Source organism: Silurus meridionalis, chromosome 5, assembly GCF_014805685.1.
Source record: "Silurus meridionalis isolate SWU-2019-XX chromosome 5, ASM1480568v1, whole genome shotgun sequence".
In the NCBI taxonomy this organism is placed as follows: Eukaryota; Metazoa; Chordata; class Actinopteri; order Siluriformes; family Siluridae; genus Silurus; species Silurus meridionalis.
In genome coordinates, this window is record NC_060888.1 from 25,825,884 (window position 1) to 25,852,495 (window position 26,612).

Below are 26,612 nucleotides of genomic sequence, written 5' to 3' on the forward strand. Positions count from 1 at the left end.
AGTGGGAGCTAATGTTATAATGGGTGGATGGGATTGGAAAAAGATCCAAGTCTTATGTACATGCCAGTGCTTCTTAACAGAAATGTCCTGCATCTTCTGATGAAAACTTACAGCCCTGTTTTCTGTCAGAGGTGGTCTGCTTTGCGTTCGTCACCCCTCAAGTAATTGTAGTAAAAGTAGTTTTTTCTCTGGTAATGTGTAATTGCTGGAGTTGGTGCTGTGTGCTTCCTGACTCGTGGCCAGCATGTCTGGCTCTTCTGAGTGAACCTGAGGTAACCTTCACCCACGGTCAGTGACTGTGCTGTGTGAGTCATCTAAACATCCAGGTGGACGCATGGCCATGACACACTGCATCACTTCAACCACCAGCAGCACGCATACCTCAAACACAAGCTTATCCTTCTTTACATAGCATCTCAAATGTGTATCCTCCAACACCATACCAGAACGGCCGACTTGGTACTGTGAGGCCGGACAAACACAGGCGGAAACCGAAGTAGCACTTTGCGAGGATTAATGAGTTTGTACAGAGAAGAGCAGAGAAAAGCAGTAGCAGTACCGGGAAGGGATTATGATCCGGAATGTATCCGGAGATACGGGTAGTTGGTGTCGTACCGGGAATGTCTATAGAATCGGTGAAGTCCTTGGGAAAGGTAAGTTTAGCAAATACAGGGGACGCCAAGGGATGGCGGAGTCCACACAGTCCAGATAGAATGGGTAGTCCAACATAGTTCTTCCAGCATAACCTGTGAGAACGGACAAAGGGTCTGAGGAAGAGAGAGCTATAAGTAGGCCAGGCGCTGATGACTTTAGTATAAGGGAGTTTCACTCCGTGCGGGCGAGGGGTTGAGGAGAGGCGAGGCTGGTGGTTCCCTAAAAGGTACCCACCCAAGTAAAAATAAATAAAGTCTCTTGGGGTACACTATCAATAGCAAATGCACGTTTGCCAATTTGCTAAGTAATTTGAAGCATTTCTCCCAGACTGGCATATGGGTAGATGATCATCAGACATCTTGCTCTGAAAGAGTGTTGGCCTGCTGGACTGTATTTAAATTCTGAATTTGTGCTGTGTGTAGACGGCTCTGTCGTTTAAAATAGGAATTTATTGCCCTTTCGAGCATGTGCCATGGAAGATTTAAGGTTAGCTTTGTCTGTAATTTAATTTGTCTGTAATAATCTAAACTTATAAAGCACCATCTTTATAAAGACAGCCACCCATATATTTAAACCCAGGAGGCAAGTTAAGCCTGGTCTAATGGTACTGTGTGTTCTGCATATTTCCACTGACAAATTATTTCATTCTTCAGTTGTTTCTTTAGTTCTGGATTTGTGTTTATTGTGCTCAGGAATTTTTTATTATTTCGGAGTAACTAATGAGAATGTAATGAGTATATTTTCAGCTGTACGCTTCCCTCAAGATTTTTGCTCTTTATTCTTCACATTTTTTTAGACACCATCAAACAACCAATTACCAATCACCAAGCATCAATTTAAACAAAGTGAAAAAAATAAATAAAATTTGATTTTAAAATAAACAAATGTTTACTAAATTAAACTTACATTACATTACATGGTGAATGATAATTTTTCCACTTCATAACGATGCCAATTCTAAAAAAGTTGGGACACTGTATAAATAAAATAACAGAATGCAATAAATGGCAAATCTCATAAATCCATATTACAATAAAACAAAAAATACATAAAATGTTAAGAATACTGTAAGAATACTAAGGGGAAATTTTGAGTTTGCAACATTACGTTTTCTGTCTGTATACATCTGGGAACTGAGGAGACCCGTTGCTGGAGTTTTGGAAGAGAAACAAGCCAGTTGGTCCCGGTTCTCTTTAGTCTCGAGGACGTGGTGTCCCTGGTTTCCAAAAAGAAATGAAAATTTCTATTCGTCTGACCACTGAACAGTTATCTACTTTGCCCCGGTACATTATAAACGAGCTTTGGCCCAGAGAGGATGTTGGTGTTTCTGGATCATGTTCATGTTCGCCTTCTTCTTTGCATGAGATTTAACCTGCATTTGTGGATCACATGCCAAACTGTGTTCACAGTCGATTTCTGGAAGTGTTCATAAACCAATGCCGAGTTTTCCATTACAGAATCATACAGTCATTCTTTGAAACTTTTGACGATGTTATGTATTGTAAATGATCAGATATTTCGTTGTATTTGATGTTGAGGAACATTATTCTAAAATTGTTCCACAATTTGTAGATACAGTCCTTCTCAGATTGGTGAAGCTCTGCCCATCTTTACTTCCGAGAGTCTCTGCCTTTTTTAGAATTGGGGTTGTACTTTTCTGGTATAAATCTTATTTAAGTCTGTGGTTTAGTTGTGCTGTGAGAACAACATTAAAAACAACACAAAAATGGTCATGACATGGTTATTATGCTCTAATATACAGTAAAGATGCCATTTCTGTTACCCCAGGGATCCGTATGGGCAGTGTGGGGCTGTTCCTACAGTGTGCTACCTCAACCTTCTTCTCATTGATCATGAACCGGCTTTTGTGTACGTTCGGCTCCAGGAAGGTCTTTCTGTTCAGCATGGTGTCTTTTACCCTCTCAGCTCTGGTCATCTGCTTCTCCAAGAGTGTGCTGTTAGTCACAGGGATGTCTGCCCTTACCGGGTTTGCCTTTGCCACCTTACAGACTCTGCCATACACACTTACCTGCCACTATCACCAAGAGAAGGAGGTAGGATTTTAAACATTTGGTTCACTTTAAAAATTATGTGTAGTTGGTTCTAAAAATGTTCAACTGCTGTAACAGTTTACCATGAATTTTATATTAATGCAAAGAGCTGTGGGTGATCCTGCGTAACAAAGTACTATCGATCAAGGTGTATTCTCAGAGAAGTATCTCGCTTTGATTGAAGAAGCTCATGTAGGTGGTGATATTTTCAACAAATGAGGACCCAGGAGGATTCCAGGCATTAGCAATGGTGGAAAGAACAACAAACCATGTTTTTATCCAGTTTACATGAACTTCACAAGCAAATACTGTCACAAATCTTTGTTTATATGACCCCTGATACCAAATGTCCCCTGACACCCAATACTTGTTTTAGTATCTCAAAAAATCTATAAATTCTATAATTTTGGGTTTCTATTCAATAAATTCACGTTGGTCCGTTCATGGCTACAGACGTTGAACATTGTACAATTCCAGCTTGTTTTCATTGCTTCTGTAGCACAAACAAGTAAGCATTTCCCTAATCTCAGTGGTGCTGAGAGTCTTTGGGATCACTGTTTGTACAAGAACTACAGTCTTGTACCACATGCTACACATGGCAACGTTCCTGCCAAATGCATTCAGCATCTAAGCGAACACATGCTCTAAAAATCTGTTTGACTTGCAAAGGAATTTGAACAAAAGACATTGACAAAAAAAAAAAAAATAACAGGCAGCCTAATGAATATTTGCATGTAGATTTATGTATTGAGAAAAAACAATGGCAAAGAAAAGATGACATGGGGAAAAAACCTTGACAGGAAACCCATCTCTTCTCAGTGATAGTGTGATTATAAATAGTATAGTAAGAGAGTAGCAGAGCAAAGACAAAGATGAAAGGATGTTCTGCATAAGAGTCCAAGGATAAGAACAATTCAATTGCAAAACAAGACTGTGGCAAGGAAAAACTCCTTGAGAGGAACCAGACTCAATAGGGGAACCCATCCTCATTTTCTTAACACCAAGTGTGTGATTACAAATCATAAAACCATTACAAATATGGAAGAGTGAGAAATATCATGAGTGTGTGATTATGAGTAAGGTCCTTTCTATGGTCAGATGAAGTTGTGGAACCAACTTAAAAATTTCATTATACATTCAACACCAACTCCTTCATGCCAGAGGCTTTAAATGTTCACTGATGGTGAAACAGCACATGCAGAAAGTTATTTTGAGTGTTGATTAAGAGGTTGTTTATGATTAAAATCCAATGTCTGAAATCTTCTTGAAGTGGCATCTAACGGGAGCTGGTACATCTCTTGATGTCCTGTGATCCTTGCAGAGTCGATATCTTCGTTTTGAAGGTCTGAAATGTTTCTGAGGTCGGACACAACTGGAGCTGGCTTAATCTCTGAATGCCTCAGGATGGGTAGAGAAAGAGAAGCAGCGTTTTTTTGCGGATTAATATGCTGAATCCAGATGAGATGAGATGATCCTCTGAATCTAAAAGGAGTCTTTTGTATTAAATGTTTCATGAACAGTTCTGGAATAATCTTGTAACACAGTGCATAGTAATTTGGTATTAGAGGTTGTTTATATGTATGATACTTCATGTTCGGAATTGAATTGCCTGGTCTGGATTTAAAGACGAAACCAAAATGTTTAGTCCAAAACGTGTAATTTTCCTCTACTTTCAAATCTCATTGCTCAAACATTTGTTCTTTACTCTTCAATGGCAGGTTGCATCTTAAGCATCACTGCACACCCTAAAATCGATGAACTCATGAATGGACATTCGGTGATGAGGATGAGGATGAGTTCCCTTTTGAGTCTGGTTCCTCCACAAGGTTTCTTCCTCATGCCATATCAATGAGTTTTTTTCTTGCCACCACTGGCTCACTCATTAAAAACATACTTACAGTTGTAAGCAACAAACTTATAGCCTATTTTTTTTATTACCCTTTATCTCCAAAAAGCTGCTTTGAGACAATATCCATTGTTAAAAGCACTATACAAATAAAAATAAATTAAATTAAACTTAAATGTTCTTTAAAAGTTTCCGTTTCATATAGAATTCAAAGAGTCATTAAATGTCACTATTTAAGAGGGTTTTCACAGATTCTTATACACTATAAAATAAGATGTACAGGTAGTCCCTAACTTACGATGTAGATGCATTCCAATGACCCCACTGTAGCTGGAAAATATTGTAAGTTGAAACATAGCCCAGTCTACCCAGGAGTCTTAAAGAATGGTAATCAGTATGGGTTAATATGCTATAAGTGGTTAATAATGTAACAAATAACATTATATAATTTAGCAGTATACACATAAACTTTAAAGTATATAAGTATGTGTCAGCGGGAGTGTGCACGAGAGAAATAAGAGCTAAGATTTGAAACACCAAAACCACTAAAAAAATATGCGCTATAAACACAGAGATAACTGTTCGCTGTCGAGATCTAGTGAGAGTAAGGCATCTCACAAGGTTTCCCAACGTATCGTAAAAAAAGGAAATATTTGTAAAATTTTTGAACAATCGTAACTCGGTGGGCTACCTGTATATTCTAATACCGTATTTTTCAGACCCACGTTTTGAAACAGCTTAAACAACAGCTTGAAACGGCTTAAACAAACGGCTTAAACAACGAAGCGGCTAATTTATGGATTTTTCCTGGGTTTTTCCCGGTTTCACAAACTTCAAGCCAAAAAACTGAACCTCTTAACATTAGACCAATTAAATTTCCGAACGGAAACAAAAAAACGCACCTCACCTGTGTTCTGAGCTGCACGGCATCGGGAGAAAAAACGTTTTTTTTAAACACACGATGATGCCAAAAGATAAACTCCAGAGAGAAATAGTTGTGAAAGGAAGGAGGAAGACAGTGAACAATGACTTTCTTGGTAGGCTACTGTTTAGATACAAGCCGTTGTAACGTGTTGAGTCTGGGTGAAGGGAGAGCTCACTAACTCCAGTTGCAACAGAAATCATATTAGCACAGACAGGTTTCCAAAACTCGTGCTTTTTTATTTTTCTTGGCAACAGAGTTACCAGATATATGATTTCTATATGATATATGGGTGCGCTTTATAGTCCGGAAATTACGGTAAATATAGTTCTGATAGTCCTACTGAGATCTTACCCTTTACTCTGATTTCCCACAGGTGTATATGCCAACCATCAAAACCAAAAAGCCGCACACGAACGGGATCTCCGCTGAAACCATGCGCCTCGCACTGAATGACGACGGCAATCTGAATCGTAATGGCCACGCCTCACGGCCAGGACGACCTGGAATACTACCCTCCTCAGCACGTCGATCACAGATCAGACGATTACGAAAAACGCGGTGTGGGCTTGGATTTCGCCATTCTCGATAGCACTTTCTTGCTCTCTCAGGTCTTCCCTTCTCTCTTCATGGGCATGATTGTCCAGTTCACGCAATCCGTCACTGCCTACATCGCTTCTTCTGCCATTTTTGGTGCGGTCAGTGTCTATTTTGCCACACGGGTCATCTTCGAACAGAAGGATCTCGAACATTAGAAGAAAACCATCCATTTGAAAGACCAGGGTTTTACTCCAGGAAGTAAAAAAGGTCCTTGTGGCACAGATTTTTGACTTCAAGCTCTAGAACTTAAAAAAGAGGAATAAATCTGTAGTCATTCAGGGTGATGACTTGCTGTTCTTCTTTCTCCTGCCTGCCCACACATCTTGCCGGTCTCACAATCCTTCCTGCCAGTCATTCTCACCACGCTGGTCATTCGCCCAGACCGAGAAACCTATTTACTGGGTATATTTAATGTTATAATTGTATACATTTTATTTTATTTTTTGCACTAATAGCATGTCTTATCATCACAGTTTACTTAGTGCAGCACCGCTGTGAAGACGACTTCACAGAGCTCAGGCATTTTTGTTCTCTCATATCATGTGCCCACCAAAAGAAAACACACACACACACACACACACACACACACACACACACACACACACATAACTCGGACCAACAGTTGCATCAGAGAGATGGTGATGCAATGCCAATATGTGATGTAAACATTCAAAACTATTTTACTGTATATATTTTTGTACATTCGTAATATATACATACACAAACGTATTTATATCCCTATGGGAATTGCGTTCTGTCGCAGCTTCGCTGATCTGTTGAAGTCATGGGAGACGAGTCGTCTTCGTGGCTAGTGAACAGCACCAACAGCCAAATCGAGGCAGAAGCTAAAATCATGACAATCGAGGGTATTTTTGTACAGAGATTTAATCGAGCTGATGATCTGCAGAAACAGTTTGTGACACAAATCTTTTAACTTTATCACCATCATCATCATGAAAATGATGATACAGCAGGGCATAATAACTTATGTTTAGACATGAATTTATAAAAAGACAGTGTGTGTGTGTGTGTGTGTGTGTGTGTGTGTGTGTGTGTGTGTGTGTGTGTGTGTGTGTGTGTGTGTGTGTGTGAAAGAGAATGTGTGCCTGAGAGAGCATGTGTGTGAAATGGAGTGTTTGAGTGAGAGACAGTGTGTGTGTAAGTGTGTGTGCAAGAGAGAGAATGCATGTCCAGGAAAGAGTGTGTATCCAAGAGTGTGTATATGCGCAAGAGAGTTTTTGTAAGTGTTTGTGTGTGTGTGTGTGTGTGTGTGTGTGTGTGTGTGTGTGTGTGAGTGTGTGTGTTTCTGAGAGTCTGTATATGCACGAGTTTTGCGTGTCTGCAAATGCATGTCCAAAAAGAGTGTGTTCAAGAGTCTGTATATGCACACGATGTGTGTGTGTGTGTGTGTGTGTGTGTGTGTGTGTGTGTGTGTATGTGTGTGTCTGTGTCTGTGTGTCTGTGTTTCTGAGAGTCTGTATATGTACTAGTTTTGCTTGTCTGCAGATGCATGTCCAAAAATAGTGTGTATCCAAGAGTGTGTGTGTGTCCAAGAGTCTGTATATGCACATGATGTGTGTGTGTGTGTGTGTGTGTGTGTGTGTGTGTGTGTGTGTGTGTGTGTCTGCGCACACACTCATAAAAATGTGTGGTACAGTATAGGTACATATACATGTGCAAATGCAAGCACGTGTGTGTTGGTGTGTGTGTCTGAAAGACTGTGTGCATGTGTACAGGAAATAGTGTGTGTCCGAAAGTGTGTGTGCACGCACAAACAAGAAATGTGTGGTACAGTATGGGTGTGTGAGAGTTCATGTGCAAATGCAAGCATGCAGTATTGCGTGTGTGTGTGTGTGTGTGTGTGTGTGTGTGTGTGTGTGTGTGTGTGTGTTTGTGTATGAATGAATAAGTAGCACTCTCAGGACAGACCCCTGTGCTTTTTTTTTTTCAATGCACAGCTCTTTTTCTCTCTACTGGTGTAATATTTAGTTAAATATAAGAAGTGTATTTACATGAAACAGCCATAAATTATTTAAAAGACCTGATTTATGAGTTTTAATTTAGTGCACAGTCAATAATTCAGATATATGATTCCGACTGCAATATGTTTGTGGTTTGGCATTGTAACATTGTAACATTGTAACATTGTAATGACGCTGTTGTTGTAGTTGTAGTTGGTGTACTCGTTGTTGTTTTTGGCATTATCGAATACACCTCCAGTCAAACGTTTGTACAAACCCCCATCTAAATTGATAGTAGTGTTCATACTACTTCCTTTTGTAATTTTTTTAAACAGAGTTTTTAGGAATCTTCTTGAGCAGAATCTGTTTTAACGTGGAGCTGCTCCTAAATGGAAACAAATCGTCTGGGGAACGTGTCTGACCCTTTGACTGGTAGTGTACTCTACATTGTTTGCTCTTGTTTTATTTACTATGTTGGACCAAAACCCCTTGAAAAGCAATGATTCTTTATATTGATTTTGATGAACTTGTATCAACGTTGCTTGAATAACCCTCTGAAGAACATCCTCGTGTCCTCTCGGTTGAAACGCCTCGACTCTTAAAGTGCCTAAATGTATTTAATAGGTTTCTAAGGAAGAAAAAAAAAACGTGTGTTGTTTTTGTGTCTTTGCTGTGAGTCAGGGAGTTCTCGACAAGCTTACTTTACATGGAAGTAAAAAGAGGACACTGTTTATTTATATGAAAAATGCCTTCATCCTGACATCCTCTGAGCTCTGTGGACGGTGTTTCTGGTGTCTGAAGCTCACGTGATGCCGTCCTCTCACGTGACGCTCTTGTGAAACAGGACACATGGGTCAATGGAGTGAAATTTCTCAGCGAACACACACTCGAGCATGCAGCTTTAATAACGCCATCCCGGTAACTGATTCGTCTCCAGTCAGGGGAGGAATTTATAACCACTATATTTGGCCAGCAGAAGATTTTTACGACGTATTTTAATAGTTGAATTGCATTCAATTAAACATATTGTAACAACGCTGATGTCACGTCTGGTTATTTTTTGGTTCGCAAAAGGAAAACTGATCCGCAGGAGGGTGGGGGGGATTCAGCAGAGTTAGCGTTATCTTCACAAACAACAGGACATCTTCATTTATTGATGAATACTATGTGACTTCATCATTTATAGATACATCGAATGCAAAAGCCCGAGTTACCTGTTACCTTTCACTTCATAGCAGCTAAAGTTTGATCCCTCAGCGGCTTCTGTTTTCTCACTCCTGAAGCGTATAAAGGAGAAAAAATGCTGCTTTTCATGTTACTGAAAAAACGCAAAAATCCTCAAACCCTCATGATTTTCATGTCGGAAAACTTTGAGCTATACTTATGATTGATATGCAGCTAAGAAACATCTTACCAAAAACTGAAAATGATCACTGGTACACACAGTATACAGAGGCACACAATTGTTGACGTCTTAGATTTTGGTAGTATTATATATTTTCTTCTTCACTTGAACTTCTTCCAGCATGACAGTGTCCCTGTGCACAAAGCCAGATCCATGAAGATCTGCTTTACATGGGTTGGAGTGGAGGTTCTCCTGCTATAGAGCTTAATTGAACACCTTTGGGATGGATTGGAACGTTGCACCCCAGGCCTCCTCACCTCACTTACCTCAGTACCTGACTTTACTAGCACACTTTACTCAACACCACCATCTTCCCAGAAAAGTGGAGGTTATTATAATACCGAATTTGGGACTTAATATGGAATGCAATGCTCAAAAAGCCCATACCATTCTTATGTCTGCAAACTTTTAGTGTATTTTAAATAAACTATAAATCTCTAAACTCAACCTTAGTGAACACCTTTGGATCAATCGACTGCAACCTAACAACCTTGTGGCTGGAATTGGACGTTCAAAAACCACATACCAATCTTATGCTTAGGTGCATGTGTACGCAAAACCTATACACCATGTAGTGTAAAAACCTTTAACAACATGGTGGTCCTTCACAAACTGATGCACAAACGAATAATGGACAATGTCAAAATATTTTACATTAGCCAGGAACAGGACAGGAAAAAAACTGGTGTATTAAAGTCGGTAGATCTAAAACCCCTCCGTCTCTAACTATTGAAACGCATTTCTATTGATTCTAAACACATGAAACAGCACCACCTGGTGTTGCTTTTCATAACAGCTTTTCATTCAGAGGGTAAAAACTTCGCCTGAATTGTTAAATTATTAGCGCCAACCTAGACAGTCATGACCTCTGGTCCCAGGATGTAATTGCCATTCATTAACTATTCATAAGGGTTAATAGGGCAGTGCATATTAAGTAGCAAGTGAACAGTCAGCAGAACAGAGAACCCATGTCCACCACTGAAACCTCCTACAATGGGCACATGAGCATCAAGATCTGGTCTAATGAATCACATTTTCTTTTGCATTATGTGGATGGCCAGGTCTATGTACATGGAGAAAAGTAGGCTCCAGGATGCACTATGGGAAAAAAGGTGAGCCAGCAGATGCAGTGTGATGCTCTGGGTGATGTGCTACTGGGAAACCTTGGATCATGGCACTCGGATTTTACTTTGACAAGTTCCACCTACCAAAACAGTGTTGTAGACCAAGTCATGCCCCTTCATCTGTAATACCAGTGTCCTCTTTCAGCAAATATTGACACTTACACTGCAAACATTAAGTTGTTGGAGAAACATGACAAAGAGTTCAAGGTTGTCTTGGCCTGTATATTTTCAAGATCTCAACCTGACTGAGCATCTGTGGGATGTGCTGGACAAACAAATACAATTCATGGAGGCTCCACCTCATTTCTTACAGGACATAAAGGATCGGCTGAGGTCTAAGTGCCAGATACCACAGAACATCTTCAGACATCTTGTAGGGTCTCAGCAAGTCAAAGCCGTTTGGGGGCACAATAATTGGCAAGTCGTTTTAATGTTATGACTGTTGCACATCTGAAGAAAATGGTGTCTTCAAACGACTTAAAAGATGACTCCATCTGAGGGCACCAGAAAACCAGAACGCTATAAGAAAAAGCTCTTCCTTCTAAATTTTTAGTTTCCTGTCTAATTTTTAATATGCATTTAATTACAAGTAGCATATGACAATATGATGTCATTTCAGTTATGAGCTTTTTATTCCATTTGTGAACCTGAGCAAATGGGAACTCATTGGCGTTCAGAACTAAAGATAAAAAAGGGAACCGGAAACGGACCATAAGGCTGAAAAATCCTTCATAGCATTGTTCATATTGGACGCTTTATCTTGTCATACACAATTTCAAAAATAGTGGTCACCTGTCACTTTGTCTTGCTACTGACTTCTAGTCACAGTATGGAAAACGTTTGGATTTACTCAACTATGAAAAAGTTCGTCATGCCACAAAAGTGTGCACTTTATATGAAATCTTGTCACAAACTTGAGAAGCCACGTGATCCCTTTTTCTAATAACATTCGAAAAATGTTCATCATTTGTACCTTCAACATTTCTCTTTTATCTGGATATTCATAAAGTCTAAACATAAGTAGTTGACATTACTTCATAAAACCTCCTCAGAAAGATGCAGAACAATGTACCATCCTATTGGCGTCATATTGGCTATAACTCTACCTCCATCCATCCCTGGGCTTTGTTGGTCCACGCTGAGGCTTTGCCCATTATGTGGGTTGGAATGTGGAGTTGCAGGAATTGTTAATCACTGAAATCTATTTAGATATGGGTACCCTAAAGTCATTTTGAAGAATGCACACAAGGTACCCCCATAGATAATTCAAAGGGGTACAGTTTAGTACCCTTCACAGAGTGTGTAGAAGCCTGGGTGGGTTTTATGCAAATACAGCCCTAAAGCACAGCACCTGTAGACTTCTCTAGTACCCTGTAGTCTTCTCTAGTCCTTCTAAACCTGAGAGTTTAATATAGCAGTGTGCAGTTTAGGACGTAGCCGGTTGGTCTGCTCTCCCCCCCACACCACCGGCGTTTTCCGTCGACAGACGCACGACGGAGAAGCAAAACATGGTCATCATCATCATCATCACCGGCAGCAGCAGCAGCAGCAAGAGCAAGAGCAAGAGCAGCAGCAGCAGCAGGAGCACGAGCAGCTTGATCTCCGCCGCGCCCGAAGCCCCCGACCCCGACCCGCCTTCCAAAAATAAGCCCCGCCATGCGAACGAAGGAAGCGAGACGAGCCGAGCGGTATTTTTAGGGGCCGTTCGCGTTGACCACGTGCGCCGACGGCACACCGGACGGCCGCTGCCGTTGCGCAGGGAAGCAGCGCCTCGACGGCAATGCCCTGGCGCGAGAGCAGCGCGCGCCGCACGCGCACGGCGACGGCGATCGTCCTGCTCGGCGTTCTGCTCGGGGTCGCGTCCTCGCGCAGGACCCAAGCCACGACGCTCGAGGCGAGATGGGAAGCGCTGTTCGCGCGCTCCGTGCTCGGGATCTCGGGGGACAACGACTATTTGATGGGCGTCAAGAGAGTGCGGAGGCTGTACTGCAACGTGGGCATCGGGTTTCACCTGCAGGTGCTGCCAGACGGAAGGATAAACGGTGTACATGACGAGAACCAGTACAGTGAGTTGCATCCCGAAATGCCGCCTAATGCAAAACCGAGCGCACACAGACAGCAGCGGGGTGCAAACAAACAAACAAACAAACAAACAAACAAAAACATATACACCAATAAAACAAAACACAATTCCGAAGATGCATCTGCGTCCAGTTTTGTAGCAGGATTTGCATTCAGAAACGCATTGCCACCCATGACGTGAGATTATTATTATTATTATTATTATTATTATCATCATTATTAATTACTATTATTAGTAGTATCCTAATGCATGTGCATCCCACATATTTGCGCATGATTTGCTTCCACAGATGAAATGCAAACGCTCATTTGGTGGGGAGGAGGTATAGGGATGCAAATCGTTGTCCAGATGCATCAACATCCCGAATATTATTATTATAATGTTTCTTTTCTTTTTTTTTTTGCATGGTCTCGACTGCGTGCACATACCGTAAATACGTGCGAAGGCAATAGAGAATCTGTTTTAAAAAAAGAAACCATCATGTCAATCATGCCGAAATGTTTCCAAAGCCCCCCAGCGTGACACGGATGCTCGGACGAAATTAGACGCTAACTAATTTTACACTGCGTCCATTTGCGGCGCAGAAAAACGACTCGACCGCTCGCGCACATCCACATCTGCGGCACTGACACTTCTTTTTTAACCCCCCCTTCTTTAAATAACACAATGACGAGAATCATGAAGAGGCATGAAGAATGCAGAACAAAAGCATGAAGCATGAAGTAGGAAGCATGCCCTATAGGTTGAATAAATCATTTTTATAGCAGACTCATCATGCGTGACTGTCCATGTTGTGGTTAATCAGGTCTGATAGAGATCTCAGCGGTGGAGAGAGGAGTGGTCAGTCTGTACGGGCTGAAAAGTGAGCTGTTTGTCGCAATGAACCGACGGGGAAGGTTGTACGCAACGGTAGGCATGCACATTATTTCTATACACATAATGCATAGTTGATCATGCAAATACGGTTTTCCCATTATGGTGCACTTTGGCAGAACTGTGTGCCTGTGCAGACCAGTGGGCAGATTTAATGACCATTAATTGGCCTTTAATGCGCATTTAAATAAGTATTAAAAATAAATTAGTTCTGCCATTAAAGTTTTTGGTTATGGCTTAAAAAGAGAATCTGTAATTGAGTATTTTATGTAACTATTTTAGACCAATCAGCCGTAACAAAAATATTATGAAGGTCCATTGTTTTGTGCCAACAAAACAACTATGACCCCCATGGACTACACAAGACCTCCGAAGGGGCGCTATGGTATCTGGTACCACAACGTTAGCAGCAAGTCATATCCGTTGTGCCGTAAAGCTTCCAAAGTCTGGTCCGGTATGTCCTACAGACGCTTGATCGGATTCCCTAATTTGAAGCGATGTTTTGATAGTTGGAACGTGTCAAATTAACACCACCATGAATGCCAGTATCTAAGGTTTCCTTCAAAACATCACCCAGTGCATCACATTGCCTGCATCCTGGAGCCATCTCTTCAATGCAAAACAAAATATGATTCATCAGACCAGGCAACCTTCTTCCACTGTTTCATGGTCCAGTTCTGATGCTCTCAGGCCTGTTGTAGGAGTTTTTGGCAATAGAATCAGCATTGGCTCTTACTGCTCTTCAGCTACATGGCTCCATATTCAGGAAGCTGTGATGCTGTGACCGTTCCATAATAGCCAGCATTCATCTTTTCAGCAATTTATGCTACAGGTCTTCAGGGCAGGCATTCGCTCCTCACTTTGCACTAATCGCACTGGTCCTGTCACTGGTTGACGAATTGTCCTTTGTTGGACCACTTTTTGTAGGTACTACTCAATGCATACTGCAAACCCCCCACAAGAGCTACCATTCTGGAGATGCCCTGACCTGGTTGTTTCCAGTTTGTCTTGCTTTCAACACATCAACTTTGAGAACTGACTGTTCACTTGCTGGTTCCATTAAGATAATCAATGTCATCCTCTTTACCTGTCCCTGGTTTTAATGTTATGGCTGATGTGTATTCAATATAATTTTGGATATACTTTTAGAAAGAATTGAACTGTACAATAAAATTTTTTACATATAAATGCAAACGCAGCAGATCTGTAAACAATCAGTAGCTCATTGACTCATTCTAGGCCAGGGTTTCCCAAAATAGGGAAAATAAATACAGATTCACTTGATCGTTTTATAAACTATTCAAACATTAGACATTGTATTTAAACGTGTACAATAAGGCAAACGTTTGGTATTTGGATGAATCACTAAATCTGCCAGGACATTTTTTTTATTAGTAACATTGGAAATACTAAATCTGCAACTGTACGATACCATTTGATTATTTTACAAAACCACTAAATCTGCCTTGATAAAGTTTATATTTATTTACTAGCCACTGATCCATATGTGAAGAATTTGGTCCAGAACCTGGGGTTGCCCTTCCTTTTTTCCCCAATGATAATGATGATGTCAAGAAAGAATATTTTCTTTATTAGAGCAAAGGCAATTCACCTTTATATTTTATTTTCATGTCAGATGAAAGAATAATTTACAGACGGAGATTCAATAAAACCAGGTGTAATGGAGAATTTCTAATTTGGAAATGTTGCCTGAAATCAGTTTTAATGCTACGTTTTAAATCAACGCATTAATCAAAATTCTTGACACTTTTTTTTTTACCTGAAAGCCACAGAGCTTTTTATACACTATATGGACAAAATTATTGGGTCACCTGACTTTTCCAGCCATTTGTTCTTCTTCCCTTAGACTATTGTATAGGATGTCTTTGGATGCGGTAGAATTGAATTTTTCCTGAACTAGGAGACCTGAAGACGTTCCAGCATGACAATGCCTCTGTGCACAAAGCCAGCTCCATAAAGATATGCTTTAAATAGGTTGAAGTGGAAGTTCTTAAGGGGGCCTATTATACACCCTTGTGGCTGGATGAGCTCTCTACAAGCACACTCCAAAATCTAGTGAAATATCTGAAATGGGATCTCATGGTCAGCTGTCCACAAACCTTTGTCCATATAGTGTACCTTTATTTCTCATTCACAGAACAAATTTATATTTAAACTTTCACTAGCCTCAAGTTGACATTGCTTATAAAACATTGATAATGGTGGGTTGATTTCCATCACTTAAAAAAAAAAATCATGAACCTCCATTACTGTGATGTTTCTAGACCCTGCTTTAGGAACTGTGGTTCTAAACTAGTAGATTCTGTAGGAAGTCTGCAGTTATTACAGCCAACTGACAGTCTCCTCCCCAACTTTATTTCAGAGAGTCTTCCGGGACGAGTGCAAGTTCAAAGAGACATTGCTTCCCAACAACTACAATGCTTATGAGTCTTCCATTTATAAGGGCTTCTACATCGCCCTGAGCAAACATGGCCGCCTGAAGAGAGGCTACAAGGCCACACCGGCTATGACTGTCACGCACTTCCTCCCTCGATTATGAGCGAGACTGGCAATAACTCACTCACTTTTTGCACATGTTGGACATTCTCGCAGGTAACTTATACATACATACAAGGCACGACAAAAAATCAACTGCAATCAAAAGATACAAAACACGTCATTATAGTATTTATTCTCGTTAATGAAATATATGTATATATGGGTAGCTGTGTGTCTGATTTTTGTGTACATGCCATTCTTTGCTGCTTATCATTTCTATTAAGATTATATGAGGGACAAGGAGCTTTTTTTTTTTTTTTGCCCCCTCTCACTTTTTATGGGTGTTTGCCATAACTGGTGGGTAGACCTTACCCTTTCATTGGTATGACTAACATCTCTAGCTTTCAGAGTTGAAACAGATACGTTTTATTACCTCATAAGAGCTGCGTCCGGCTTGGAAAGGTGTGAGCGTGTCGCACAGCGGTTCACGTGGGAAGATGAGGGAAGAATGTTTAACTGTTCGAGTTTTTGGTCTGTTCCACCATTTTGCAAGAGAGAAGACGGCATATGAGACCGCTGCCTTTCTTGCATGGTGGTGCCTTAGATTTTTAAACTGTGGCATTTTTTTTATTTGCATGTTTGCATCCTCCTGTAACAGAGATGAGCCCTGTTCCTTCCTTCCTTTCCAGCCGAATTCCTAGAGGGCTGCGTGTAGCTTCATTTCATGCTGTTTCCTTACTTAGATCAGCTAGATATCAGAGAATCTGGGACTTGCCAGAAATAAGAGCAGCTTGCATGCATTTGTATCGGAGAGTCAAGCTGAGGAAGATCCTTTAATCCTTCATGGCAAGAACAGTTTGAGATACTGGAGGCTTTTTTTTTTTCTTTTTTCTTTTTTAGCTTGAACTGTAGCATGGCCAATGACCTCAGAACTGAACTCATCGTCTGTTTACGAAGCATCAAGTAATAGATATCGAGGCGAATCTTAAGATTTGATGGATTTCATAGGCTGGAATTGGTTTGTAATGTAGCAATTTTTTTTAAAGAGAGTATCATTTGCTCATTAATCCAGTATTTGAGAAGCTCAAACATCTCAGGCAACATAAACTGAAGATTTCTACTATCTTACTTTGGCTCCATGTTGTCCATTTTGCATTACTTTTGGACAAAAAGGACCCAATTCAGGGGTGGACAAATAATAAATTCATTCACTGGCCTACAGGCAAGTCAAAGCTAGGCTAAATCATTCAATTTGAAAGATTATAGAAATATTTATGTGCGTCCGTACAGATATTGGTGTCCCTTTGTGGGATTTTATTTAACTCTTCTTTGTCTTTGGTCACAACCCATATAGTTTGTACCTTCGACAAATTAGTCTAACGACAATCTTTTGTCGGACAAGTACAAGTTTATCTCGGTTTCTCCTGCGATGTGTTAACACATTTTGGAAAATCTGTCTAATCATAGTTCAGCTTTTTAATATACCTAAAAAAAAGTTTCTGATGAGGAGTGTAGCTGTAGAACAGTTAAAGCAGGTTGTTCCTTGGGGCCGTTTTCTTTGTTGGGTAAAGTGCAATGCAAGCATGTGGGACTTGTCAAGTTTATTCTTTTTTTAATTGCCGAATTTTTCCGAATGATAATTAATAATAAAAATAATGATAAAGCTAAAAGAATAGGAACAGAACTGTGATATGCAGTGGAGGTCATCTAACAACAAAATAATTAGGTCAAGCCATAAATGGAGAGGAACTCAAGGCAAATATCATTTTGACAAACAGACAGCTAGCTTGGATTTCACGTACAGTTTGACGCACGCGATGTTGCGTAGCTTTCCTTGTAGAATTTGTCATTTTTAGCTCAAATTGGTTTGATGGCTTTGGTACCCATACGCAGAGTATAAAATCCTAAACTTCTGCAGTAGCCTGTGTGATGTATCCCACTGGGGAGCTCGATCCAGCTCTATGTTTAGCATCCATAATATAACATTAAAACTTTCAGACAGTTATTATACAGTTTGCTTGTTATATTGATTACTTATTGCAGTATCTAGGATCACAAAATGGGAAATAAATAAAAAAGAAATTAATAGTTTTCTCTTTTTATAAAAAATTGTAAAGGGAATAGAGCTTTTCTGGTAATGCTGTTTATGAAGCGTGGAGTCCTAAAATTATTCTAATACAATATTATTTAATATAATATTCTATTCTCGCTCTTATAGATAATAGTTGTACATTTTAAATACAAACATCTGCAAATATGTTGCATCTTGCAGCCAAGATCTAACGATTATAACAAAGTGACTGATGTATTTAATGATGGAGCATTTTTTCTTTAGATCAGTTGATCGGTTTTACTTTTTGCAAATCATTTGCGTTACGGGTAATGGTGTTAGAAGTGAGGAAAAATGGTTGTGAGCAATTACTACTAATACACAAGAATATTAATCACAAGTATAATAATTGATGGGCTTCTTCGAAAGTGTTACGTCTGTTTTGTTCTCAGGATGTTGAATGGGTGAAGGAAAAAAAAAATAGAAAAGGTTATATCACTAGAACAGCTACTGAGGCTTCTTGTCCGCTGGCCAACAGTGAATGAAAAACTGATATTGCAGATATGTAATCTGCCAGCGATTTGCCCACCCCTGCAGCAGGTTTTCCTCTGAAACTATTATTTGCAGCAGGAGTCATCAGTGAAATGCCAAGCTTGACCTGAAACCTCTTCTAAAACCGATCGTGGTGTCTTTTTAAGATCTGATCTGTTTTAACACTCGGCACATACACTGAAGCAGAGAGCTGACTCAGCTTCAAGAATTTGCTCAGCACAATTCATGCATCACTGAATCTAATCATTTTAATGGCTTACGGGTTGAAGTGAGGGTATTAGAGTACTTGGAATATATTTTTAGAACAACCCCACCCCCCCACCCCCATACCTCCTTACCCCCTCCCCAGGCAGTCGCACACGTTACGCAATCCGACTTAAAATAGTAGCCTGCCATCTCCTCTGAAAAACACTGCATATATAAAACCAAGGCAAAAGTTCGACATGAGAAGACGAACAGCTCCTGTACCAGTAATCTGATCATGACTTTTTGAAATTGCAGCATGTAAGAGTACTTTTTTTCTGCTGCGATATCCTTTGCATGAAAGACAAGGTCTGCACCTTTCTGATCTGCGTGGCATCTGCAGTGTGTTCGAGAGCGCTGGGTTCCAACACTGCGGCTCTGCTTAGAACAGATCGTCTTACATGGCATAAGGAACCAGATGGCTTTGTCTTGTTTTGCTCTCTCTTAGGCACTAGGGTGCAGGAATGGTGTAGCTCTATGGGTGGGCGGTGTGGCAAAAAATATCAGCATAGAATATTTTAAGATAATTTCCTGTATATTTTAAGATGCGTGCAGTAAATATCATGGCATTTAGGCTTGGGGACAAAACAACGACAAGCAAAGCAACAACAATAACACCTGGGGGGGTCAATTATTATTAGTTGAAATAATAAAAATGAATAATTTAACAAGGAAAATGCAAAGATTGTGGAGTTAGTCATTGTCACTGATGTATTTCGAACTTCTCATGATATCATATTGCTCAAATGTACGTACCAGAATACTAGAAAGAAATCTGACGAGAAGTCACAATCAAAATGAGTCTGTAAGGGGGTTTGATTTCAGTAAACACATTTTTTTTTAATCAAAATGCTTATATATAATTCTAAAAGTATATCCAATATCAGCTATAGTTCCTTTCTTGCCTTTATATAAAGTGCAGGTCATGATGGATCTAAGTTGAGGGGGAAAGTATGCCTTTGCAAATCTTTGTACACAAATGTAGGCATGCAATATAATCATTCTTTATTTTTTTAATAATAATCACAATCACTGCATTTTCATTGACGTGGTTTATTTTATAAGCTGATAAGATAATAGCAAAGACGTTACATTCTAGGAGCACCGTGAAACGTCTAGAGCCCTCTTCTGGCACTAATGTGAACTGCAGACATAGTGAAAAGTATTTAACTACTATACTTATCTGACCACACATCCACTAAGGTTACCAGACATACCTCGGGGTGTCCACCAGAGGGCGGGGTTTACACTCTAAAATATGAACAAATGCATGGTAAATGAAAGAAAACTTAGAAACTGAAAGAAAAGGTACATAAAGACATTTAAACATTACAGACTGCACCTTTAAAGGGCACGACGCACCTAGCATGGATTCGGTGAAGGAATGTGTTATGTTGACCAAAAAAAACCAACAAAAAAACAACAGGATTTCTTGTTCTGTACTCGCGACATTGATCTGAGCAGCGTGAGAAATACCGAGCGAAGATTCGTGCATGTGTGTGTGAAGCCACTTGTAGCATTTTCTTCTGCTTTTTGTATTCCTGCACTGAGGGGACTGTGCTTCCTCTGAATTCCCCTCCTCTTTTTTAACATATACCTCACCTCCTGCCTTAGTTCTGATTTGTTGAAACGATTGTAAGAGGACAGACTTTTTTTCGCCAATCATTTAATTTCTGGAGGAGAGAAAAAAAAAAGAAAGTTCTAATATAAGAAATATGTTTTACTTTTATTTTTGTACGTATGTGCTGTGCACAGCAGTCAACTGTATTAATGAGATGATAATAAAAGTTTTTTTTTTTAAATGGTGTCATGTGCCTTCTCAATACTTCTCGATCCTCGGTAGAGAAAATGCTGTTTGATCACCACCTGCTGGTCAATGTGTATATATTCATGAGAAACATACACACTGAGGGAAATTATTTCTACAAGGAAGCCTGAAATAATTAAAATATCTGTGTCTATAAAAATAGATAAAACATTCACAGTAGTTAATTGAAAGTAATAATCAGGAACCTTTGATCAGGGTCACATTGGAGCTGTTGTCTATTTAGGAACACTGGGCACAAAGTAAACAAACACCCTGGATGATGTACCAGGTTTATTACACACTGTGTGGAGAAAGGTTTGTGGAGATAAGATTCTTTTTGAACATTCCATTCCACTTTTAGTCTCTATTTGCTGTTATAAAAGCTGGTGTTCCACTAGATTTTGTGAAGATTTGTGCGTATTCATTCACAAGTGTGTTTTCAAGTCAGGTAGTAACATAGGTGTGGTGAGTCGGTGTTATGAATCAACCCAAAGGTGTTCAGTAGGGTTGAGGTTAGAGATCTATAGCAGGAAGGAAGCCAATTGAGCTGGCTTTGTGCACAGGGGAATTGTCATGTTGGAACAGGTTTGGGTCTTCTAGTTCACCTAAAAGGAAAATTTACTGCTCTCATCTATTAACACTTTATACCAGTGTGTGCCTCCAACTTTGTCGTAACAGTTTGGGGAAGAACCACATGTGGCTGGAAAAAATCAGTTGAATCCAATTCATTTTTATTTGTATCGCTTCTTTAACAACGGGCATTGTGTTAAAGCAGCTTTCCAGAGATAAAGTGAAAATAAAAAAATTTATACTTTGTTCCTAATCAGCGAGCCAGTGGTAAATGTGGCAAGGAAAAACTCCCTGAGATGGTATGAGGAAGAAACCTTGAAACGAACCGGACTCATCTGGGTGGCACCGAAAGTCCATTCATTACAGTCGGGTGTTTAAGGACTTTCTCCACAAAATTTATAAAAGAGTTCAAATGTAGTGATTAGCATATGCTTGGGGAAAATCACTTTATAACAACTTCTTTCCTTTCTGTTTCTTCTGGATGACTGAGGGAGAGAGTGTGCATGAAGTCTTTACAGAAAAATGAATAAATGAAATTGACTGCAATGAACGAATTCGGATTGAAACTAAGCTCGGACTGATAAGAGCGTGTTGTGGTTCAATGCGCTATTGGACCCCAAAGATACATTGGTTGCTTCCCTACAATGGAGTATTTTGGAGTAAATAGTTTTATGAAGCTAATAATGATCTTATAAATCTTGAAATAACACCCCACAAAAAAAAAACCAAACAAACAAAAAACATACATTAAAAGACTATACATTTACAACCCATTAAATCTGAACATGTGCCAAACTTTGACACGCTTATCAATTAAAGAGAAACGTTAAAATAGTCGAGTATTTTGAAGTCAGAATCTGTTATCCTTATTTCCTGTGCTCCAGAGGTCTTTCAGTTTTAGCAGTTAGGAATATTATCTACGATCTTCAGCAGTGAATCCCCCACGTTTTCCACATGACATAATATGATAACATTGCATCAGGTTGAGCTGAGTTACGTCAGCTCTAGTTGCAGCCTCCAAACAGGAGATGGCCAATTACAGGCCTCTACAGTATGCAAATAAGAACTTTGGACTTTTTTTTTTTCACCCAAATAAATACAGACACACAGGGATTCCATATTCATTCACTCTCACCCAGACTGACCATGCTCTCAGTCCTTCTCTTCTGCTGGACTGTACTCACACTCCACACTCCAGCCACATGTAACCATCTGCAGAGGACATCCTTACCCTCTGGTGCCAATGAAGTGGACCCCGAAACACAACGATGGCTTGAAGGAAAAAACTATTTCATTACAAGGAAAGGCAACAAAAAAGCTCAGAAACCTGTTCGTCGAGGATCAGAAGGTACGTTAGCGGTTTTGTTAGGTTTCTTTGGTACTGTTGTGACGTGCTCTGATTGCTCATGTTTCTCTGAAATCACATAGGGAACTTCAGCCACTGGAAGGACCAGTATAAAAGCTGTTTCCCCATCCTAAACATGAAAGGTCTTGCTTTCTTATGCTTGGACCCCAAGGGAAAGTTATACACCTCAGTAAGTAATGTAAAAGATAAAAAAACCTTCAAAAATCCATTAAATCTATCGACAATGCTAGTCGAATATCTTTGGAATATCCGGTGTTTGTGAAGTTTTATAAATCATAATTAGTACTACAGATTAGATGTTACCTCAAAGATCTTTAATGTCTTTACCTAAGGATATGGCACTGCCTCATCCTGTTGGGGATTAGTGTGTTCTAATAGGCTACATTTGGTGTATAAAGCTCTAATGCCTCTATATTATGTCCTAAAAATCAGATCATCACTAATGTCCAATATATATATTCAATTATCTCGATGTTCGTCTTTTCCAAATAGATATAGAATTTTTATAATTACATTTTTTTTTACCAATAATCAGTTCATTTATAAATTTCCTTGTGAAATTTATTTTTAGATATTTAATTTTCGATATTTTATTTCATCCTTATGTATTATATATGTACTTTTATGTACACTTTTGGGCTTGTCACATTTGAAATCGTTAATTCTGGGTCATTCTAAACCTCAAGTACATGGAATCCTTCTTCTTTCCCATTTCACACTGCTCATATTCAACCCGGATTTCACATTTAATCCTGGTTATTCATAATCTGACGTTTTGACACTGTACATTCCTAAACCCTGGGTTTCCCAGCATTTGATACAATAATAATTTATCTCATGCTTTCACATAGACAAAGAATGAAAACATGATAAAGCAAATTTTTTGGAATTTCTGTTGAACATTGAGAAACCTGTAGAAAAGTGTCATTGTTGTGTCAATTTGGGATCGAAGTGTCTGTTCCTAAGCATGTAGCCGTGACATTCTAAAACCACATTGTTTTACAATGTACACGTTTCTGAATTCAGGAAATCCTGCTTCAGGGGAAGAGTTCTATAGCCCCGGGTGGTATGCGGTTCTAAGTGTGAAACATTCCTGTAAACGGGGTTAAGAGTGAGGTTTAGAACAATGATAACCCAGGGTTAACCTTTTATGATGTTGGACTCAATTGACAAGTCCTATATATAAACATAAAGATAATATTGACATCAGTATTATCACTTGGATGATTGAAGTTTGACTGTCAGCTATCCAGATCATATACAGAGTTGAGCTAATCACTTGCATGGTTGAAGTGACGTGTGTGTGCACGCCTATCCTCAGGTATTCGACAGCAACAAGGACTGCCGGTTTCGCCGTGTCAGAAGACATAAGCACTATGACGTGTTCCACTCCTGCAGAGGTGCTGTGCTATTGGTCAACCATCGACAAGCGAAAATATATGGCCAGATTTTACGAAAGCTCCCCGGCTTTCTCTTCTCAAAACGACACAAACATCAAACGCACCGCAGGAAGAGACGCAGTTGGCACACCGATCCGTCCGACCCTTTAGGATCTGAGTATCCACATTTAAACACAATGAGAAACTGGAAGAGCGACCCTGAGCGTGGAGGTAACGTATCAAAGGAGACCATTACTTCAGTAGACGATCCTTTAGAGGTGCTGCTCTCACACAGTGCACGGACTCCATCTCTGGAAAAACACAGGGAAAACAGAAAAGTACGATTCTTAGTGGAACACTATTTTTCACTACCTGAATGGGATTGAATTTCACTACTAAGGAAGCCATTGTGGGTTGTACCACAGTGTACAGTCATTCAGCTTGAATTCTTGATTCAGTTCGGTCCGAATCTGTTGATTTCGTTCCTAAAACATCATCTCAGAGAGTTGTTTTTCCGCCTGCTAAATGCGTCACGTGGTTATTTATTTGAATGCACTTAATGAACTACATTATCATTTCTATATTTACAGCATAAACAGGGACTTTTATGGTGGATGTTCATTATAAAATAAAACAATGCAACTAATCTAAATTAATCAATAATAGAGATTGTTTTGTTTTAAACAGTTTATGGAAGGAGTCTCCAGTGTCAGCACATTTTATGGCACTTTAAGACATGATGTTCAACCTCAGGGCTGTAACACTAACTTAGCTTCATGCTTGGCCACATCACACCACCCTACCATTGATTATCTTCCAGAGAAAGTGTTTTATTTCTTAGTTATAGGCTGTAAACTCAAGTGTCTATGATGTGACACGTGACAGGTCCACTTTTCATGGGTATGTCAGCATCTGCCCTTTCACCTAATTTAATAAGTTAAAAGTTAAACGGCGTTTGCATTATACGTTATTTCACAGTGGAGTTTATTTATAGCACTTCAAGAGCAACGGTCATGGGTTACATCACTGACAGTGAAAATCCATTTTTGTTCAGATGTTCTTTGTACTCAACTTCCTATGGATTTTGGTTCAAAATTATTATTTCTAATTGTATTTTATTTAAGATATTTATAGCTTTTTTATTAGTTTTCCTACCACGACTAATATCTTTATACTTTTATAAATTAGTCAATTGGTGCTGGACACTTGTAGGTATTTATTTGTGTGTTTTTGTTTATATACTTAAGCTTAATATCTTATGTTTTACAAAATACAGTATCTACAACTGCATTTGATTTTTTTCATTAAATTTTTTTTGGTGCACTACAAACTAAAATAATGCTTGTATTTATATAAACCTAATAAATAATTAATAAACCTTTTTAAAAAACAATGTGTCTGTAGATCTTGCACACATTTGCGCAACACAAAATTCCAAGTTCATGCTGAGAAATCTAGGTCACCAGGAATGACCTAAAGAGCTCCCATGTTGTTGGAGCAAAACAAAGTAAATAAATCATTCTCATTGCCATCTGAAAGTGGTACTGATACTACTGATAAAGCTGATAATATGAGGACTTTCTGATCATAGAACTGGCATTCTACCTAAACAAAGAAAGCTGTTTACTTTTAGCATTGGTACATGAAAGATACTCGGCCTCGATTTGTGCACGTAGCTCACTATTTTAGTAATTGTTTGGAAAAAAAAAGGTAACTGATGTAAAATCATTAGTATCTGCTCGATGCGAATCATTTACACTTGGTTGCTGATGAATTTGCAGAATTAGTAGGAACCATAGAAAATGTATCTTTAATATAATGTTATAGTGGATGTACAGTACATGGTGTCCCAAAAGTCAAATATATACACAAGGGAATTCTTAATTCTAATTGCTATCTGAAAGACACCTGACCAGATTGGTATGTGCTTTCTGATTATCCAATTCCACATTTAGTCCCTATTTTCTGTTATTTTACCCTCCACTCTTCTGGGAAGATGTTCCATTAACTTTTGAAGTGTGCTTATGGAGATTTGGGATCATTTAGCCACAAGGGCGTTTTTAAAAGTCAGGTACTGGGGTACAGGGGCACTGTCAGGCTGAAACAGTTCTGGGTCTCCTAGTTCAAGTAAAGGGAAATATTTATGCTACAACGTCTCAAATTTTGTGGTAACAGTTTAGAACTAGAAGAACCCACATATCACTGGAAAAGTCAGGTGTTCAAATACTTTTGTCCATATTATAAAATTTGGAAAATGCAGTTCTTTAGACAGACTGATGAAATTTTTTATTTTTTTTACAGGTACACATCTGGTTTCATATTTCATTTTCAATTAAAATCTGGCTTTCTAACTAACCAAGCTGCAATATTTTTAGGACTAATCGCTAACTAGGATTTTTTAATTAGGTAAACTTGATTGGCCAAATCAATGCAAAATCTTCTGCCTGATCACCTTTAGTCAGCGATGACACATTTCTATTCTAATAGGTGATCTGATCATCCTGGTGGGAGTGAACTGTTCAAGGATGTATGGGAGTATTTGGAGTGACATGTAAAGGCAAAGCTCCCTCACATCATCATAACCCAGAATGAGGAAATTATTTTCCATTTGTACAGTTCCAGTACAA

The 26,612-nt window shown here is 39.2% G+C and overlaps 3 protein-coding genes across 3 annotated transcripts in view; all 3 read left to right on the top strand.

Annotated features, from left to right (window-relative positions):
- The window catches only part of LOC124385596 (solute carrier family 45 member 3), a 39,290-nt gene extending 30,226 nt beyond the window's left edge, over positions 1 to 9,064 (top strand). Inside the window, 3 exon segments of the mRNA XM_046848749.1 lie at positions 2,443 to 2,708; positions 5,850 to 5,950; positions 5,952 to 9,064. Of these exon segments, the coding sequence (XP_046704705.1) occupies positions 2,443 to 2,708; positions 5,850 to 5,950; positions 5,952 to 6,228 (644 nt within the window). The 3' untranslated portion in view covers positions 6,229 to 9,064.
- Positions 9,065 to 12,021: 2,957 nt separating this feature from the next.
- fgf6a (fibroblast growth factor 6a) lies at positions 12,022 to 20,660 on the top strand. The gene is made up of 3 exons (XM_046848736.1): positions 12,022 to 12,629; positions 13,452 to 13,555; positions 15,903 to 20,660. Exons 1-3 carry the CDS (start codon positions 12,344 to 12,346, stop codon positions 16,077 to 16,079), a joined length of 567 nt encoding a protein of 188 aa, XP_046704692.1. The 5' UTR covers positions 12,022 to 12,343; the 3' UTR covers positions 16,080 to 20,660.
- Positions 20,661 to 22,011: 1,351 nt separating this feature from the next.
- Positions 22,012 to 25,338, top strand: LOC124386170. The gene is made up of 3 exons (XM_046849827.1): positions 22,012 to 22,588; positions 22,669 to 22,775; positions 23,928 to 25,338. The coding sequence occupies exons 1-3, from the start codon at positions 22,294 to 22,296 to the stop codon at positions 24,369 to 24,371; spliced, it is 846 nt and encodes a 281-aa protein (XP_046705783.1). The 5' UTR covers positions 22,012 to 22,293; the 3' UTR covers positions 24,372 to 25,338.
- Positions 25,339 to 26,612: the final 1,274 nt, after the last annotated feature.